The 18,890-nt window shown below is 43.1% G+C and overlaps 1 protein-coding gene across 1 annotated transcript in view; it reads left to right on the plus strand.

Annotated features, from left to right (window-relative positions):
* plch2a (phospholipase C, eta 2a) overlaps window positions 1–18,762 on the plus strand; it is a 159,630-nt gene extending 140,868 nt beyond the window's left edge. The window contains 9 exon segments of the mRNA XM_028012577.1: window positions 29–211; window positions 343–450; window positions 587–711; window positions 1,654–1,738; window positions 2,233–2,379; window positions 3,680–3,759; window positions 9,700–10,084; window positions 15,968–17,499; window positions 17,501–18,762. Of these exon segments, the coding sequence (XP_027868378.1) occupies window positions 29–211; window positions 343–450; window positions 587–711; window positions 1,654–1,738; window positions 2,233–2,379; window positions 3,680–3,759; window positions 9,700–10,084; window positions 15,968–17,499; window positions 17,501–17,557 (2,702 nt within the window). The 3' untranslated portion in view covers window positions 17,558–18,762.
* Window positions 18,763–18,890: the final 128 nt, after the last annotated feature.

Genomic DNA, 18,890 nt, shown 5'->3' on the forward strand with positions numbered 1-18,890 from the left:
CGAATCAGATGTTTGTTTTGTGTGGCAGCTAACTGCAGCTGGCAGGTGTCGTCTCTGAGCGAGACCAAAGCCCATCAGCTGATGCAACAGAAAGCTGCGTCCTTCATCCTGTTCAACCAGCGCCAGCTGTCCCGAATCTACCCGTCCTCCTACCGGGTGGACTCCTCTAATTTCAACCCCCAGCCTCTCTGGAGCACCGGCTGCCAGCTTGGTAAGCCTACAGCACCACACTTTCACATCTGCTTTCTGCTGCTCCCACAGCCTTGAACACATGATCTAGTTATTCTTCTCCTCAGTGTAATATCTAAGATCTTATTTTACTCTACATCATTTTGATTTCAGTTGCTCTCAACTACCAGTCTGAGGGGCGGGTCCTTCAGCTCAACAGAGCTAAATTCTACAGCAATGGCAACTGTGGCTACATCCTCAAACCCGCCTGCATGTGTGTAGGTCTGTTCAGGAAATGTTCCTTCAGGCAGTTTACTCTCGACCTGCATGTGCTCCGTCACCTTTCCACTTCTTCACAGTGGGTTCATCAGTACTGTTTTGTGTGAGCTTTAGAACAAATCTTTCCCACCCGCTTCAGGTGCCTTTAACCCGAACCTGGAGGACCCCCTGCCAGGCCGCATGAAGAAACAGCTGGTGTTAAAGATAATCAGTGGACAACAGCTGCCCAAACCCAAAGATTCAATGCTGGGAGACAGAGGAGAGGTGGGCCTGATTTCTTTGTTTACAAGACACACACCCCTCCTACTGCTCTGTAGAGGTTGTTTCTCCCTGTCGCCTCCAAAGGGCAACATTATGCACAACTCACAGCAAAATCACAGAGTTTGCTGGGATTCGTGTATATTGACACAAATCAGTCAGATAACACACTCATCTTTGTAGCACTTTGTATTCATCCTCTAGATTCCGCTGCTGCTCTAGAGTCACCTGCAGCGGCTGAAAGCAAACAGAGGAAGCATTGTAGTGAGGACCATAGTGTCATTGCTGCAGTGGAGAACTGCTGTTATACTGTTGTACTTTATTTTTGCTAAGACTGTGTATAAACCACAGGGTGCGCTCGCATCCTTAAAAAGTCCTAAATTAATGTATCTAAAGTTAAGGCCTAAAAATATCTTGAATTCATTTCAATAAATGTAGGCTGGTATTAAATACGTGACTCACAGGATTTTAAGTTTTGTCATGGCACAACTTTTTAAACTTGTATATTCTGATAGGTTAATGTAATATTTTTTTACCACAGGACTTTTCTGTCAGGCAAAAGTTTAAGTGGCGCACCACTGCTTCTGTGACATGCAGACATCTTCCTTGCTTTCTGTGACTTGAGACTTGAGTTGAGGTTACTCCCAAATGACTACTAATATACCCTTACACCTGGCTAGCTATCTTATATATATATATATATATATATATATATATATATATATATATATATATACTGTATATCTAATAAAGAGAGAGAGATATGTTGTCCAGAGGATATTGATAAAGTAATTTTCCTCGAGATGTCGCACGTCAAACCTGTCCATCCCGTGCACATTCTGTCTCCTTAGCAACTGTGTTAATAATATCATTGGTTTGTCTGGTCTATTGAGGAGTTTTGTTGTTTTTCTATTCTCTCCTTAATGCTGTGTGACATCATTCTGTCAGATTATCGATCCGTTTGTGGAGGTGGAGATCATTGGCCTCCCAGTGGACTGCTGCAAAGAGCAGACCAGAGTGGTGGATGACAACGGTGAGTTGTTTGCTAACTGATAAGTAACCACGCACCTGATCATTATGGCATGCTGTCACTCTGTGTGCTCCAGTTAATGCTTGTGTTAGTGCATAAATATCCCGTTTGGTGTGACGGTGTGTATGGGGACAGAGGAGCTCTGCTTTGACCCACCTATGGTTGTGGTGCTGCTGCTGAATCAGGCTCTCCCCCCCTCAGTGTTGGAACTGCATGTTTGGCTCCTGATGTAGAACTGAATACCACAGCTTAATGTGCAGCGGCAGCACCTCTCAGTCTGCTGTCTCTGACTGAGAAGCACAAGATCCTGAATAATGAATGAGCACAGAGCTCACTTTCTGTTCGTCTCCTGCACCCTTCTTTCTCTTTTCCTGCATAATCTCCATTTATTTTTCACACCTTTCTTTGTGTCCTACTCCTCTTGCCTCCATCTCTTCCTTTGCCCCCCTCCACATCCACCTTCACCTGGTCCGTGGCCTCACTTTTGGCTCTTCCAGGGTTCAATCCGATGTGGGAGGAGACTCTGGTCTTCACGGTTCACATGCCGGAGCTGGCCCTTGTGCGTTTCCTTGTGTGGGATCATGACCCCATCGGCCAAGACTTCATCGGACAGCGAACCATTGCATTTCACAGCATGATGCCAGGTAGGAATCAGAAACGATGACCTTTAGCTGAAGCATGATCTATCTCTAAAAGCCAGGTTCCAACTGTTTCTCTTTGATCTATTATCTATTTCTATTTTTAATGGAAATACAAATTAATAGTTGTCTGAAAATAGTGTTTTCTTTTTTTTATTTCTGTTGTGATGGTTGGATTATTATTTCTCTAAAGAGATCAGTATTAAAACTTCCAGTCCCAGAAAATGATTTTAAACAGTAGCTCTGTTAATTACCAACTTTATATTTAAGAAAGAGCAATAATTTGATATAATAAAAAAAATCAAAGCAGATTACACTGGATCCTGTTAGAGCTGTACTCTGAAAAGGATCATTTTCATTAAAGAAAATGCTCTTTTGTAGATATAAGCAAACCTGTTGTCTGCAAAGAGAAAAACTGTACAGCTCTTTCTCTTTATAAGAATGTCAATCAATTTTGGATTAGGTTAGCCCTAAAACTAGCTTATACTTGTGTGTTATGATCATGTAGTAATTACAGAAGAACTTTATTCGTACTTGATTGTATTTTCAAAAAGTAACATCTCAATAAGAATAATTTGGCAAAAGAACTGATGTTTTACACATAAGGACAACAAAATCAAACTAAGTTTCCATCTAAAACGAATTGTAGAAATTTGTACTGCATGATACTGTTTTTGCCGAATAGCTCATTGACGTCATGACGATGTAAAACTGGGGCAAATAAACCGGGTGAAAATTGTAGACAGTGCAAAAAAATACATGTAAACCTGCACAACCCAGCCTCTCTGTTCTGCCTCTATTCATTCTGACATGAGTCCTAAATCAAGCCAGTGACATTTTGCCCATGTGGGCTTTCAAAAACCAAGCCGGAACTCCAGAACCACATGACTCATGAAGCGGACCTCAACTGAGCTGCTGTAGAGCATGGTCCATGAAATAATTGCCTGAATACTCCTAAAATTTGAAACATTGCTGGTGTTTGGACACCGCTATGCTCTTTTTGTATTCAATAGCATAACTGCTACTGAAGAAAGAACACTTGGCTGAAGTCTAGTGATCTGTTCTGTCTTGGAGCTCTTCAGAACTTCTGGTTCAGTGTGTGTTGATGGTTAGAAATGAGGTAGCCACTATTTGTTTTGGTCTGGACCTCACTAGCTCCCTGCAATGCCTGCATTTCACACTGGAGCCCTGAACCACATTATTTTTTTAAACAAATCTGCTGATACAAGGCAGTAAGGTTGACTTCAACGCCACCCTGTATTTCTTGTATTTCCTCAGAATTAATGATGCTGGGATCTGTGTGCAGGTTATCGCCACGTTTACCTGGAAGGTATGGAGGAAGCTTCCATTTTTGTTCATGTGGCTGTGAATGACATCACCGGTAAGGTAGGTACTTCCTGAGGAGGACGTCCTCTTCTCTAATTCTATGTTTGTTTCACACCTGATTGTGTGCTAGTAGTAGTTGACCTGCACAGAATGCTCTGGGGAACATGCTCCCTCAACATTCTGCTGGATTTTCAAGAAATGCACAGCCAAAGGTTTGACAGCTAAAAGAACGTGGTTTGCAAACTCTGCTGCTTCAGTTTTTATTCAGTGTTTATAGATTGGTCTGTGGAGTGATTGGATGCATTCTGATTAATGGCCAAGAGTTTTGCATCTTAACTTGTCATCAGCCTTTAAAGAAGCCATTGAGAGGAGGTGAAATGTCTCCATGGAGTAAAAGGTCTCCTCTTGCTTTTAATTCAACACTAATGGTCTTAGTAGACTGAAGAACAGCACTAGTTGGCTTAATTTACTGAAACCATCATGGTATTGGGCTGCTGGGGTACTAAAAGTCAAACCCTTGGGAAAACTTTGATAGTTGTTTGCAAGTGCCTGAGCTTTACATGAGTGTGTAGAGACCTGATTTCTGCTCATGACTGTCTGAGCCTGACTGCTCCTCCTTAAGGAGAGACACTTCAAAGCTGCAGTATGTAACTTTTATAAAAATGTTTTTTTGTTTGTTTGTTTTTTTTTTCCACATATGACGGTATGACATTTTCCTGTAACGGTAACTTATTTCTTTTTCAGTAAAATGTCAGGTTTAATATTAGGATATAAAGCAGCACTAGATCACAGTTTGGCTTTTCATTGTATTTCTTTTGTCTCGTTTTTTGTCTGGATTCTCTCAGTTGTCTCCAGCCATGCTGTGAATGACCGCTTTGTTCTTCATAATGTCCTCACTTTGAACTTCCTTCTCTCTGCTGTCTCTGTGTGCTTCCTGTTGTGATTTCTGTCGGTCCACCCCACATCTTTTTTTCCCCTCTTCCATCCTCTCAGATTTTTCCCTTTCTTCCTGTGTCTGTTTCTAATTTCAGTGGAACCGCCTCTTACCACGCTCTAACAGCAGGACAGTGTTAGGAGCCTTGAAGCTGCACCTTAAAACTCAGGTGTTGTGAGCTCCAGTTGGCGTCTTGCATGAGCTACAACCTCCACCTTAATAATCCACCACCCAACACACTTATCAGCCAAATTCTGGCATAAGGAACTCAGGCCAACTCATGCTGCACATGAGTTATGAAGCCTTGAACTGGCTGCATTCATTACCCTCGAGTAGATCCAATGTTAGAAATACCATCTCAAGAAATCTGTTCGGCTGTCTTCAATTTTCATCCTCAACTACACTCCTGTTATTGTATTGTTTGGGGAAAAATTAATTGACATCAAGGTGAAATTTACAACAAACGCTGATAAACTGGGCAGGACCAGCTGGTAATCATGACACGTCAAACGGTTCTTTTTAGCACTCAGTTTAAAACAGCGGCTTTCACTCAGTATAGATGGAGATTCAAATACTGCCAAACCTCACACCACCATTACACCATCTCTAGCACCACAAACACAGCCCTTCTTGCAAGGGTTAGGATAGTTACATAGTTAATTGTACCACGGTTAATCTTTTTTTATTTTACTATTAGAACTTTAGAGACTAAGTCAAACTCAGGTTTCATGAGACAGATAGAGAATGGCTATGCTCCGTCTCATGAAAGTTGAAAAAAGAAAGTTTCATTACTGCCACTAGATCTAATGTGTTCTATATAAATTGTTAGCATATACTTGAACCTTTATTCTGGATAGTTGTGTAAGTGATGCGCCACGGCAAATGTATGAACAACTCGGCAGAGCAGAAATGGAAGAAAAAAAAAGACAGAAATCATAAATTTCTGAGAAAATAGGGACTTTGTTTTCTTTTTTTTGGAAAACCCACTAGTTCAACTCGTGAATATACTATTCCATGCTTTAAAAAGCAGGTTCAGAGATTTTAAAATGGTCAGGACTACTATATGATCAGAGAAATCCAAGTCTGCAGGGATATTTTTAGTTTTCTCAGGGCAAGTTGCAGAACATTTGTTTTTAGAAGACTATTGCAGCACACAGCATGCCACTGACATGCAGATAAATATCTGCCTGGCCTGGGGCTGCACTGCTGCAACTGTGCCGAGTGTAATACGATGGTGACAAGGCAGTGAGCATTCATTGCCCCTGCTGACCAAGTGCATCTGCTCACCTAAAATCAAAGAGTTATTGTTGGGTTTTCTTCAGGCTGAAAGAAAACATTGTCTAACATAATATATTTTTTCACTTATTTGAGAGAATTTCAAGCTGTTCAAATGGATCTTTTTAAACGCTCTTTTAAGTGAATGGATCCTGAAAATTTGGTACCTTTCAAAGAGCCATAAGTCCCATCGTTAGCTGTCAGACAACGGTAGGGAATGGGGGTATTGCAAAGTAATGCAAGTGAACATTTACCTCATCAACCACATATTATAGAGCAGGTTTTGGAAAATTCTTCGGAAGAAACGGTTAGAGCTGTTTCGTCTGAAATCTCGTTTTCTGAGTGCCAACATTGATATCTTGATATCTTCTTAAATACGTTTTTGATTTGCTTGTGTTTGACATCATTGAGAACCTTAGAATCCACACTTTCAGAATACTTCAAAACACTCTTTAGTAGACGTGTTTATGCTTTTGACCGGGCCAGCTACATTATACGTGCTTAAAATCAGGTTCCTTTGGTCTAACTAATGAAATACTTGGAGCCTTAGGTAATTTTACCAACCTGACTAATACTAGGCTAATCATAAGTCATTGTAATAAAAGAATGGGTGTGAAAATGATTTACAGCCTTTTTCTTGCAACAAAGTAAAAACAGAAAAAGTCTTGCTGCTATAAAAAACAGAAATCAAATAAAAATGTCTTCATTTTAATACACATTCCACTCAGCCTCTGCATTTTGTCCTTGGTCTTCCACTAAGCATGATTCACCACACCGTCGTTGACGGGCTGTTTGGATCTACTTTTCTCACCATCTTCCTGGAGTTTCTATTCATTCCATTCAGCAAAAGTTGTTGTGTGTACAGTGGTGTGAAAAAGCATTTTATTTTGTTCAGATTTCTTATGTTTTTACTTTTTTGGCATATCTAAATGTTTCAGATCATCAAGCAAGTTTTAATCAAAGATAATATGAGTTGATACAAAATGCAGTTTTTGAACGATTAACCACCTTTTGCTTAATGCTGAGTTCAATTTCACAGTCCCAGACCTGATCACTTCCAGACTTGTAGAATCAAGAAATCATTTGAATTGCACCTCTCTGGCAACACAAAGTAGGCCGAAAGATCTAAAAAGGAAAAGCGTCACATTCTCATCAAAAAATTTAAGAACAACTGAAACAGTCTTTGACTTATTTCAGTCTGGATAGCATTGTCGAACCATTAGCAGGACTTTGGAACAATCGCAGTGAAAGCTGTTATATATTATTGGAGTATACATTATTGGAACAATGGTGATCCGTTTGAGATCTGGTTGCGTGACTTGTGGTTGCATGAAACACCATGTTGGAAAACCCTCTGTGGCTAAATTAAAACGATACTCAAAGAAAAGAGGGCCAGAATGTGTCTACGGTGGTTAAAATAAAATAAAAAAAGACGGAGTTCTACTTATCTTAAATGCTTGATGCAGACATTAGATTTAGGGTCAGGGTAATTCACATGACTTTTTCCCTTAATGCCCTTTTCATCTGGGTATCTTTGTCTGTTACTACAACTAGTTCATTAGGAAAAATTAACTAACGAATCATCAGCATGGAAAAAAGCAAAAACAGAAGAAATCAGGGAGCAAATACCTTTTTAACACACTGTAGGTGCATTTCTACACAAACATTTTTTATTATTCTAATACTTCTTGAGTACTGTTGTCAGACACTTTGATCTGTGTATTAAAAACAAGAAAGGGAAATGTCCTCTGCAAAAAATAACTTTTTTTTTTCATTCATCTTGAGATATTTTGTGCTAAAGAAAGAGAAAGCAGAGTTCAGTGCTCTCCCTCAGTTGCAAAGCTTTGATCTACAGCAGTTTCTTTTTGGAATCTAATTTCAATTAATTTTTATTATTAGATTAGATTGGATATCAATCTGCTCTTCCATGTGCTGGAAAGACACCTTCTACCTCATCCCACTAACATGTCTTTGTGTTTGCTCTGCTCAATTGTAATCTTTGTCTCTTACTGAGTTTCAGAAGCATTACCGTCATTGTCTAACTGTCTAAGTGTTCGTACAGTGTCTACTGGCCCCGAACATGTAGCATGTGAAAGCATTTTCTTTTTCCCAGACAAGTTCTTTATGTTCTACAAACAGACGATGTTCAGCTGGAAAATTAATTCAGATGTGCAATAATCAAGTTATCATAGTAAAAGTTAAAGTTGATCAGCAGACTTTACAGTCCAATAACAATGAGTAATATTAATACCACACTTTTTCTTCACCATTTCTCATTTCTCTAAAATGTTGTTCATGCAGATTAGTCCTTCCAGGAATCACTCGGGTTGCATTTGTTCAGTAGTTCTCCAGGCTTTCCAAAGCCTTTCTAAAGCTTAACTTTGGCAGTTTCTTTTCCATCAGCCCACTTTTTGTAATTGACCATGGTAGCATAGTGTGTGTCTTTTAAAAGATGAGGAAACTGAAATTGGAAAACTAGAAACTGAGAAAGTGACGGACTTAAAAGCACCGTCACCAAACAGATAAACTTTAAGAAAACAGGAAAGAGCAAATACAGAATCTGACTGTATGTCCAGGGTTCATCTGGTAGCTCTTTGGGAATCATCTTGTTGGAGCTAATATCTTATTTGCCGTTTGCCAGATTCTACTATCTTTAGTAGTTTTCTCTGATTCAGTGAAACAAATGGAAACAGATTGTAGGTCTGAAACAGGATCTCAATGGAAAAATACTTGTAAATAAGGTTTGTAGACATTTTAAGTTTTCCATAGACCGTATCACAAAAACCTAACTGTTGCATGCCTTAGGCCTAAGTACCCTTTTAAATCTAAGGCTATTTCCACACAGCATGTCTTGATGCTCAATTCAAATTTTTCTTGCTGAAATCAGATTTTGTATTTGTTTTTTTTTTACTATTTTATTTTGCTCCTTCACGTTTGTAGAACCAATGATGGATGGAGCCATCTATGAATCTATTTTAAAGTTTATTCAGAGCCGACAGTATCGTCACAAACTCATAAAAAGATGAAGGCAGCTAAAAAGAAGACAGCACAGCTGATGACAACGGCCTGCAGTGGAGCGTTGACTGCAGCCAGACAAGTTTGTTTGGATTTGTACTCAGAACTAGTAGTGGGGGGATTGGGACGTAATGTGCTTCAGTGACACAGACTTCTTTCATAATTATAATTTTCAGCTGGTGTTTATGTCTGTCTCACGTCAATAACAAAAATTTTGGGTAAAAAATAGACTTGACCGTTCAGACTGCAGACGCTTTGAAACAATCGGATGCGTACCTGAATTAGTGCCACATACAGAAGTGGCACAAATTAAGATATTTCGTTGGGTGAAAAGATCAGAATTGAGTTGTTCAGACTGGTGGCAATGTTACTGCTGTGTGAATGTAGCCTAAATGATTCGTATAAAAGGATCTTTAAAATGGCGTCCTGCAAGAATGGTCTAGTACTAGGCTGAAAATGAGTGAAAAGAAAACATTTGAAGGAGAATCACAAGGCCTGAGAAACTGTAGATGAAGACCAGTTTAATAGATAAATGTTTTGGGAGGAAAAAAAGATATGTGTGGTAATTTGAAACTTTTGCACAATGCTGTATGGTTGATCATTTACAGATGCTTCTTCTGTAAATGTGTGTGTGTATAATATGTGCATGCATGCTTACTGTGTTAAAATGGCTTGTGTATTTTTTTCTTTTCTAACACAAGTGAGTCCCTTCGCATGTGGAAACATCAGCCTCTGTTTGATTCAATGTTTTACACCACTTCCTGTTTCTTCCACAGGCCAGAGCAGCCGGTGGTATAAAGGGTCTGTTTCACAGAAACCCAAAGCAGGCTTCCCTGGACAGCCATGCTGTTGTGCATCCCGGCCGTAAGCACCCGTTCGGTGCCCACCTCCTGCGCCGCACCGCCAGCGCCCCCACCAGAGGCCAGCCCAAAGTTAAGAAGGGTTTCCCTGAGCTCGCCATCGACACCAAAGATTACAGCTCGGAGGGGGCAAGTGAGGAGCGGGAGTTTGAGGACAGAGACAAGGCATCTGCGGCCACATCCTACCAGTTCACTCCCTCACCACAGCACCACATCGGGGAATCGGTGGACCCCCACCGAGCCAAGGGCCCCTGGGACCGTCCTGACACAAACGGAGCTCTCCACCCAGAGGAGAGCAAAGGTAAGAGCTCGCCTTTTGCTCAGCGCCGACCCATGAGTGAGCCTTTAAAGCGGGCCAGCCGTCTCCGCTTTCATGAGCCTCTGGACATGAAGCCAGGCGTGTTTGCTCGAGTGGCTCTCAGTAGCTCAGGTAGGGTGGGGATGTCCTCCAACTGCATCACCTGTATGATTGGCTCCAAGGAGAGTCCCGAAGCTGAACGAAAGGTTGAGGAAACACAAAAAGGCAATTCTGGAAAGACGGATGCGGACAGACAGGACAGAAATGTTTGTTCTGACCCAGACAAGAGACAAGTTCAACAAGATTCAGTTACCAAGACAGCAGCTGCCCCTCTTGACTTACAGCAGCCTCTGTCCAAAGCCACCTCCTGCGTGGAAGCCCAGTTTCAGTGCCCCCCTCAGGCTGTCCTATGTACCCCCCTGTTCTCCAGATCAAAGGCCAGACAGACTCTCGGTCCCCAACACTTCCGGCCTCATCCTCAAGCTCATCCCCGGAGCATTCGTTCCTGCAGCTTTCCACGCAGGCGCTCCCCTAACGCTGTAACACCAGCACCTTGCATGGCTCCGGACTGCAGGACCAGCCTATGTTGGCAGCAGACCACCCCCCCCAACTACGGGTCTGTCTGTGGCTCATCAACCACTCCATTAAGACCGCTGACTGCGAGTGAAGCTCTGTTGCTCAGCGACAGCAGCAGCTGTGACAGTCTGAGCAGCTTGGAGTCGCCTCCCATGCTGCCTCCGCGCTGTGTCCTCGACAGCCGCAAGAGGGCGGTAGGAACCCTGCAGCGAGAGATGAACGCCCTGTTTGCCCAGAAAATGGAAGAGCTGCACCATAAGTCCCCCATGTTTTTTGCTGGTAAGATGAGCCTGAGGCCAATCTAATGGTAGCTGTAGACGAGCTTCCATTATAGACTTGGAGTCGATGTTTGGTAGTGGATGTAGGTCGAACCTTAGTCCTCTGTAGTGAGAACCCTTTTCACCCATTGTGTCCCTGATGGTCTGGTGGTAGACATGAGTCCATGGTTGTAGTCCTAGTACTCTGTTTTTCTTTATTTTACCATTCTCGTTGAGTCAAATATTTTAATCCAACAGTCTTCTAATAATTAACTTGGTTTGTTTCTCTAAATATGCCCTTCCTAATATTACCAACATGCTCGACAGATGAGAACAGTGGTAAGAGTTTTGTAAACTGGGATTAGTTTGAAAGCTTAGCTTTCAGACATCTGTTTGACCAGCCAACAGAGAACTCTGCAGCTCTTTAATTCCCTTTAAGTCTGTGAACCCAGTGATTAGATGGCTCAGATTTTATTCAGAACTCTAAAGTTCTGAACAAAAGCAGAGCCAGCAGCTGTAGCAGTATGTTGATTTACTAGACGAGAACGTTTCTACTCCATGTTTTTTTACTTAGATTCTTTTAATTTGGCACAAAAAGCAAAATTGTTTTCTTTTTTTTTCACTTTAAGAATGTTTCTCGAAAATATATTTTGTAATGTTAAAGACTTTATTCTCGCTTAAATTTTTACACATTTGGAAAAAGACACACATCTGGGTTAAGCAACAGAATCGAGTTTGCAGGTATGAAAAATTCTTTCTGTCAATACCAAGCAGTTTTTGGTGGAGGCAGTGTGATGCTGTGGGACGGCATCTCCAAGGCCTGCCCTTATTGGAGCCAGTCTCAGATCAGATAAATCAAGATGAGATTCTCTGAGAGGGTGAAATGGCCTGTTCCAGCCCTGCTCTCAGCTCCTCTTAAAATGTGTTCAGCTTGAGCATTCTGCCCATGACAAGTAGTCAGTAGTAGTAACTTCACTGGCAAACAGCTAAAGTCAGAGGCTGCAAGACCTCCTGTTTTAAAGAAAACCAACCTTCCTGGAAAGTACCACAGCCAAGCAGAACACCAGGCTGGTTGTAGCTTCTATAGAGAGAAAAACAACTAAGAAAACATGAAGTTAACGGTTGAAATGACAGCAACCACCACATTTTGCAGACTATGAGCAGCTACTGTTTCCACCTGCTTTGAGCCCTGCGTTGTAGCTAATATGCAGCTTTTTACCAACATGTTTTGGAAGGCTGGACTGCTGTGTGATGAAGAGGACAGCACAAGCTTGCGATAGAGTTTGCTTCAATGAAAGAGACAGTGAGAGCGACAACGAAAAAGAGATTGACTGTTAAGTTCTGATGCTGAAGACGAAGACTTTAGTAGTTTTAGTGCACAGTAGGAAGATGAAGATAGTTATTAATTACTTTTCCTGCTGTACTACTGTATTTTTCATTAGGCAGATGTGTACTAGACACATGTGTATGTATGTACACTTTTTTGTTTTACTTTCAAAGTTAGTAGGTTAAATTTAACATAGAAAAATCAAGATGAGAGGAAGTGTACTTATAGTCAGGTGTGCTCAATAGTCGGGAAGTTACAGTAATACAAATTGGAGAGTAGTAGAAGAAGAAAGTAGCAGAGAGAAAAAACTGCTCAGTCTATTCTTCAGTAGCCTACGCCTGTAGCAGCATAACTACAGAATTACTCAGGATAACCTATAAGCTAACTAAAAATTTGACTCTGGATTTAACAGGGAGCCCATGAAAGGAAGCTAAAACAGGAGAAATATGATCTCTCTTTTAAATTTTCATCAGACGTCTCTCTGCAGCATTTTGAAGCATTTTGTGGACTTCCTGATAGTATAGAATCACAGTAGTCCAGCCTTGAAGGAACTCTACCAGCTCTACCCTGATGTACTCTTATTGTTTGAGACTATAAAGAAAAAACACCCAAAATCCAAATCCAGAACAGTAATAGAAAAAATGATCTAGGTTATTTTAGAAGGCATCAGTAATGTGGACTAGCAGGTCAAACGTTCACACTAGAGCTTTATTTTTTGTTGTTTTAATATAACAGTGGCTCACCTGTTGGATTGTATATTTTGGAAGTTTATTCATTTCGCCCCGGCTCATTAATTGTAGCGTTCCTGAGCCTCATTTTACCTCCATGTTCTACAGCTTCTAATAAGCTGGAGTCCTGGAAGGTTTCCTGTGTGATGGGCTGAGCTGAGAGTCACGAGTTTCTGATGTTTCCTCCATGAGAAACCTCCTGCTCACATGATAAATTTCCTTGTTTTGCTGTTCTGCTTGGACCCAGCTGTTCCACCCTGATGCTCCCCCCTTCCCCTCCGCCTGTTGGTAGATCATGTGATGGAGATGTTTTATATGCAAATGGCTCTTTTGGGGAAAGCAGAATGCGTTTAGAAATGTTCTGGCTGCGCTGGAGTAGATTATAGTCATATGATGTTGGCAGATGCTTACTGTATGCTATAGTAATCCTGTTCCAGACCCAGTTTCTGTGCAGCACATCATGATATTACAGAGAAACGTGTCCTGATGAGTTGCGTTCTGTCCTACAAGCTGCTTGCCTGCATCTCTTCCTCTTTCTTGTTGCAGTTTGGATAATTCCCTGTTTTCCTCTCTGTTCCTCTTTGCACGCTTTCCCTGTTCCTAGTGCAGAATTGAGGGGATGACCAGAGCCAGGTAAACTCACTACATGCATGCCAGCAGTACTGCAACACCTTCACTTCACTGTCCTTTCTGACACCAACCATCTTTTCTCCATCTGCCCTTTGCTCCTGGGGATGGGATTTATTTATTTGTTCATTTTTTGGGGGGGACAAAAGTTTAAAAAAAAGCCTTAAACAAGAATAAAAACGGAAGAATGGTTCCTAAAGAACCAGGACAATCAAACTAACTCAGAAGACTGGTGGAGAAAAAGGGACAAACCCTCCGTAGATTTCTGTACAAAAGGGGCGAGGCGGGCTCACAGTGGGTGTTTTTCAGTAACTGGGTGGTCTTTAATTTAAACAGGGGTGTAGAGTTCTTTCTCTCTTACAAGCTTCAGCACCATAATCACAAATATGCTAATATGTAGACAGTGTAAACAAGTTAATAATATCAGAATTTCTGTAGGTTTTACATTTCCACCAATTTATTTTCTTTTGCAGCACTATTTCTATGAACAAAGCCATTGTGAACTAATTCATCCTTACTCTCTAAACCAGTGGTTCTCAAACTTTTTTCAGTGATGTACCCCCTTAAAAATATCATTTTAGTCAAGTACCCCCTGACACGGGCAAAACATTTTTGGAATAAAAAAGAGGTACAGTGCTGTAAATACCCTGTAAATACTGAATATAAAATTCAGTGTATGAACACACATTTATATTTTATCGAACTTTTTACAAAATAATTTTTCCCAAGACTTATTATGAGGAGCCTACTGATTTTTTAAAGATATTTTGAAAAGCTTCACGTACCCCCTGCAGTACCTCCACGTACCCCCAGGGGTACGCGTACCCCCATTTGAGAACCACTGCTCTAAACCATCCAAGGGTGTGTGACACGATTCTGAAAATAGACACTCTGTGTGTCTGTTTTCAGAATCGTGGCTAAAATTAATGTCTGATAGAAGCTTGAGCCTTTCAAATCAGCATAGTGACTGCTTCCAGGGCTGTGCTAGCTTTAGCTATGTGATCTGGTTAAACCCTTTGGAAAGTGTCCGTTTCTGCATTTCTAAAGTTTAGTAATAAACTAAATCATTAGTTAGACCAGTGAATGTGCTTTTCTCTGCACATTCACTGGTCTAACAAAAATGAGATGGAGAGTTTGTTCCTCAACTTTAGTTTTTTTTTTTTTTTGTCTAAAGGATAGAAATGAGTCGTTCCTGTTATGTATTTTTTTATATTTAAAATCTCTCTTTGCTTTTCACAACAGCAGAAAGACTGCAGTCTAATATAGAAATTCAAGTCGTTTTTTTCTCCTCGGCATCATCCATTTACATCTCATCACTATTTTCACCTGTGAATCATTTCTTGTGTGTTAATAAAAACAGTAAATGTAGAACGTTTTTCAACTTTTTGCAGCTCAAATCGAGATCCACAGTGTGAAAAAACTTGATTGACCAGCACAGAGTCCTGACCTCAACCTGACTGAGCAACTTTGTAATTAATTGGTGCAGAAACTCAAAGCAAGGCCTTTCGGACATCCGTGTAACATCAGTGTCTGACCCAAGAGGTCAGTTTCTGTATGAATGACCAAATGGTCCATCATATGGATTAAGAATCAGATGTCATTTAAGTTAGAGGGTTTGTGAAGCTGGACGCCCGAATAAGCTTGAATATGTATTGTATTAAAAACTAGCTAGCTTGTTTTAGATCCACCTGTTTGGTCCACTGGCCCCCGGGAAGCCTTGGGCCCCCTCCGCAGGCCAGGAGAGCTCTCTGAACTGAATGCAGAATCAATCTGCTGCTTTTTCAATTTAGTTGCTGGTTCATCTGCAGGAACCTGCCTAATAGCAAACAGATCTGCAGGTTGTGACAAGGTCATGGAGACGAAGCCGGAGTAGCAAAGATTCGTATGAAAGTGGCGTTGTTGTAGCGTGGCTTGTCTGCTAGCTCCTGATGTGGTCTGAGGTCGAGCTGGCAGCTCGTGTTTACTGGAAGGACTCTGGACCATGTTGTGATGCGTGGAGGGAACTTGGCAACATCCTCACTGCCGTCACTCTGCAGGAGGTTTTCCAGATTAGCTCGAGTCCAGCTGTGTTGTGATGGGTCATATAGGCTGGAGAGTGAAGCGGGTCCTTCCTGCTACATTTCCTCGGCTCTTAGCGTTGCATCTCAGCTCCCGACTGTGAGACACGGGGAAAACATGGCGTACTGTCATAATTCTGCTGACGTTCCGTCTCCAGATCACATCAAAACACATGCAGACATGTAAATAAAACTGTGTTATTAAGATTACATGCCATAGCATTACACTGATGAAAGCTGGCTGTGAGCATTAAACTGAACAGGATGATGGACTCCATGTGGTTACTAAAGTTTCTTTGCTGCTCTCTCCTCAGACTCTTCCGTGGTGCAGGAATCAAGCTCCCCTCCTCGCATTCCTTCACTAAAAGGGGGAAATCCCAGTAGCAGCTGTTTGATCCGCTCTGCCTCCAGTCCGGAGCAGAGCCTGTCACCGCATCACTCCACTCCTACACCGCTGCATCCACCATCAGCTGTTCCTTTAGCATCTACAGCCAGCAGTCCTCTGTACGGCGCAGCACACAGTGCCACTAAAGTCAGCAGAGACGTTAAAACCTCCACCTCTTTCCCTTCCAACAGTCCTGTAGAGATGGTTGAACCGTCTCTGTCCCCCAGAGTCGCCCAGGCAACAAGAGGCGCCTTGGAGGAGAAGATACCAGAACGGAGGAAAACCCCAGAAACTCTCGCTCCAGGAGAAAGAAAGCCTCATCAAAGAGCAGAGCCCCCAGGTGAAACACGGCCCCCGGGAAGCCTTGGGCCCCCTCCGCAGGCCAGGAGAGCTCTCTTTAGCTCCCCGCCACAACCTGTCCCAGTAAGACGGGCAAAGAGTGAAGGGCACGTTCTGGGGGAAAGAGCCAAGCCGGCCCAGTCGGCTGTACCAGAGGTCTGTACAGACGCCACCATGAACGACCGGCTCTGGAGCAAACTGGAGCCTGGCAGCCACCGAGACAGCATGTCTTCGTCCTCCAGCATCTCCTCCAACGACACGGTGATCGACCTGTCTCTACCTAACTTGGCCAGAAGGAGCCTGGGCGTTCTGCCCAGTCCCAGTAACGGCTGCGACGCCTCCCGGATCGACTGCCGCCGCGCCGCGCCGGCTCCCTGCCACACGGTGAGGGTCAGCAAGAGCAAGTCTAACCCCAACCTTCAGCAAAGGAGCTGTCCCAAAGACGAGCTTAAGCCCCGCCCATTGCAGCCAGCCCAGAATGGTGCAGACGAGTCACCTGGCAGACTGACCCAAAGAAGGCACACCTGGTGCCGGCTTTACATGGAAGGACTCAAGCAGGCGTCGCCCAAAAGGCCGAGTGGTGCTGCAACCTCAGCTGCGTCCATGTCAAAGAGTCTCGGAGACCTGACCTCTGAGGACATCTCCTGCAACTTTGACAGCAAGTACCGCAGCATCAGCCGCAGCTTCATTGTACGGCCCAGCAGAGATGTGCTCCGTAAGGGCAGCGCTCCGAGGAGCCGGCCACAGAGCGACCTGACGGAGCAGCTGCGCAGGCTGACCGACGTGGAGCCGCTGAGTCCCTGCGACTTCATCCCGGAGGGCGGAGCCAGGGAAGCGGGGGGGCAGGAGGCCGAGGAGGCGCTGGTGAGACGGACCTCATCCAGGAGCCAGAGCAGGGTCCGTTACATCGCCAACAGGGCCAAACAGGCCCAGGAAAGGAAGCGACTGCAGGGTTTGCTCCAGGCCAGGAGTGCTAGCTTCAGCTTTACTGGGAGCACTGAGAGCACTGGCAGTGGTGCTGGTCCCATGGAGGAGCGGGGGAGCCCAGAGGGAGCATGCTCTGTGGGCCAGAGTCCCTGCAGCAGCCTGGACCTGCTGAGTCAGCTGGAGCCCCCCCTCCCATGTACAGCCCCCCATGACAGCTGACAGCGCCCAACTGTTCTTCAGGCTGCAGCTCTGAGAACGGGCTGACTTGGAACTGATGGTGGGAGACGCAGCTAGAAACTTGATTTGAATCCATTTCTCCAGATTTTTTTTTTTGCCGGTTTCTCAAAACAGACTGTCACCAAGCAGAGCATCTGATCCCGTCTCAGTTAAACTCAAACGACCACTTCTCGTAGAAACCATCAGGTGCTTTTCCACAGCAGGAACTGGAGGCAGGGATGAGCCCCGCCCCCTCTGCTCACCTTCCTATCGCTCACTTCCTGGTTCAAGTTTACACACTGAGGATGCAGTTACTGTAATACTGTACTCACCGGTCACACTGTCTCCCTGCAGAAGGTTCTGGTTGCCCGGCCCTCTCTCCCCACCCTTCCCCAAACACACACACACACACCCCGTTCTCTTCACCATCCTCTTCCCCGGTACAGTTTCTTTTAAAGGAACAAGCTCTGCGCTGTGGAAGTTGGAAAATGGACTATAGTGAAAAGTTTTTATATAATATATTAACTGATATTTGTGTTGAATCTGACCTGCTCTCATGTGTCTGTATTTTTTAGACATGACCTCACAGTAGCAATAGATACTAGAGAACAGGATTTAAATTTATTTTTTTTTTTTAATTTGCTTGAACTTTTTAGATGTAAATTAGATTGTTTATGTGGAGGCATTGCCAACTCATCCATCTGTTAGCAATATTTTGAACATGATAGAATGTCATGAAGAATAATGTACCGTTTGATGCTGAAAGTCTTGTCTTTGCTGAAAAAGATGGACTGGTTTTTCAATGCAGGATTGAAAATGTAGATTTTTAAGGGACTAATTCTGGCTGTTCTGTTGTAACCGGACTGAGCTCCTATTCTGTTGACTGTAGTCTGTGGCATGTCCAGGCTCCAACACCCTGTTCTTTAACTGAGCCGCTTCGACCTGGCCCTTTATGTTGACCGCATGCCTTTTTAAGCACACTACTAACTTCCTTCGTTTTACCAATGTTTTAATATGAAGATTTAAGATTTTAGCCGCTTCTCGGATCACCTCGTGTTGGCGAGCAGGGCATCGCGTCCGAATACCTGTTTTCGTTTCTCCGCGCTCCTAAAGGAAGACGGGAATGATCTTGTTTGTTCCGTTCGCCCTGCCGTCCAGGTTCTTTGAGCAGACACTCTGAAGACAATATTGAGTTCAAACAATGTGTAATTATGACATGAATAAAACTCGGATAACACTGAACGCTTTTCACACCTCATTTGCTTCATTTGTGTCTAATCTGTCAGAAGCCGCCCGAGTTCCAGAAAGCCGGAGGATTCATTAGCGGAGCAGCTAAACTGAGGCTGACGCAGACTGACATGAACAAGCCT

The sequence above is a fragment of the Xiphophorus couchianus genome, chromosome 1 (assembly GCF_001444195.1).
Source record: "Xiphophorus couchianus chromosome 1, X_couchianus-1.0, whole genome shotgun sequence".
Lineage (NCBI taxonomy): Eukaryota > Metazoa > Chordata > Actinopteri > Cyprinodontiformes > Poeciliidae > Xiphophorus > Xiphophorus couchianus.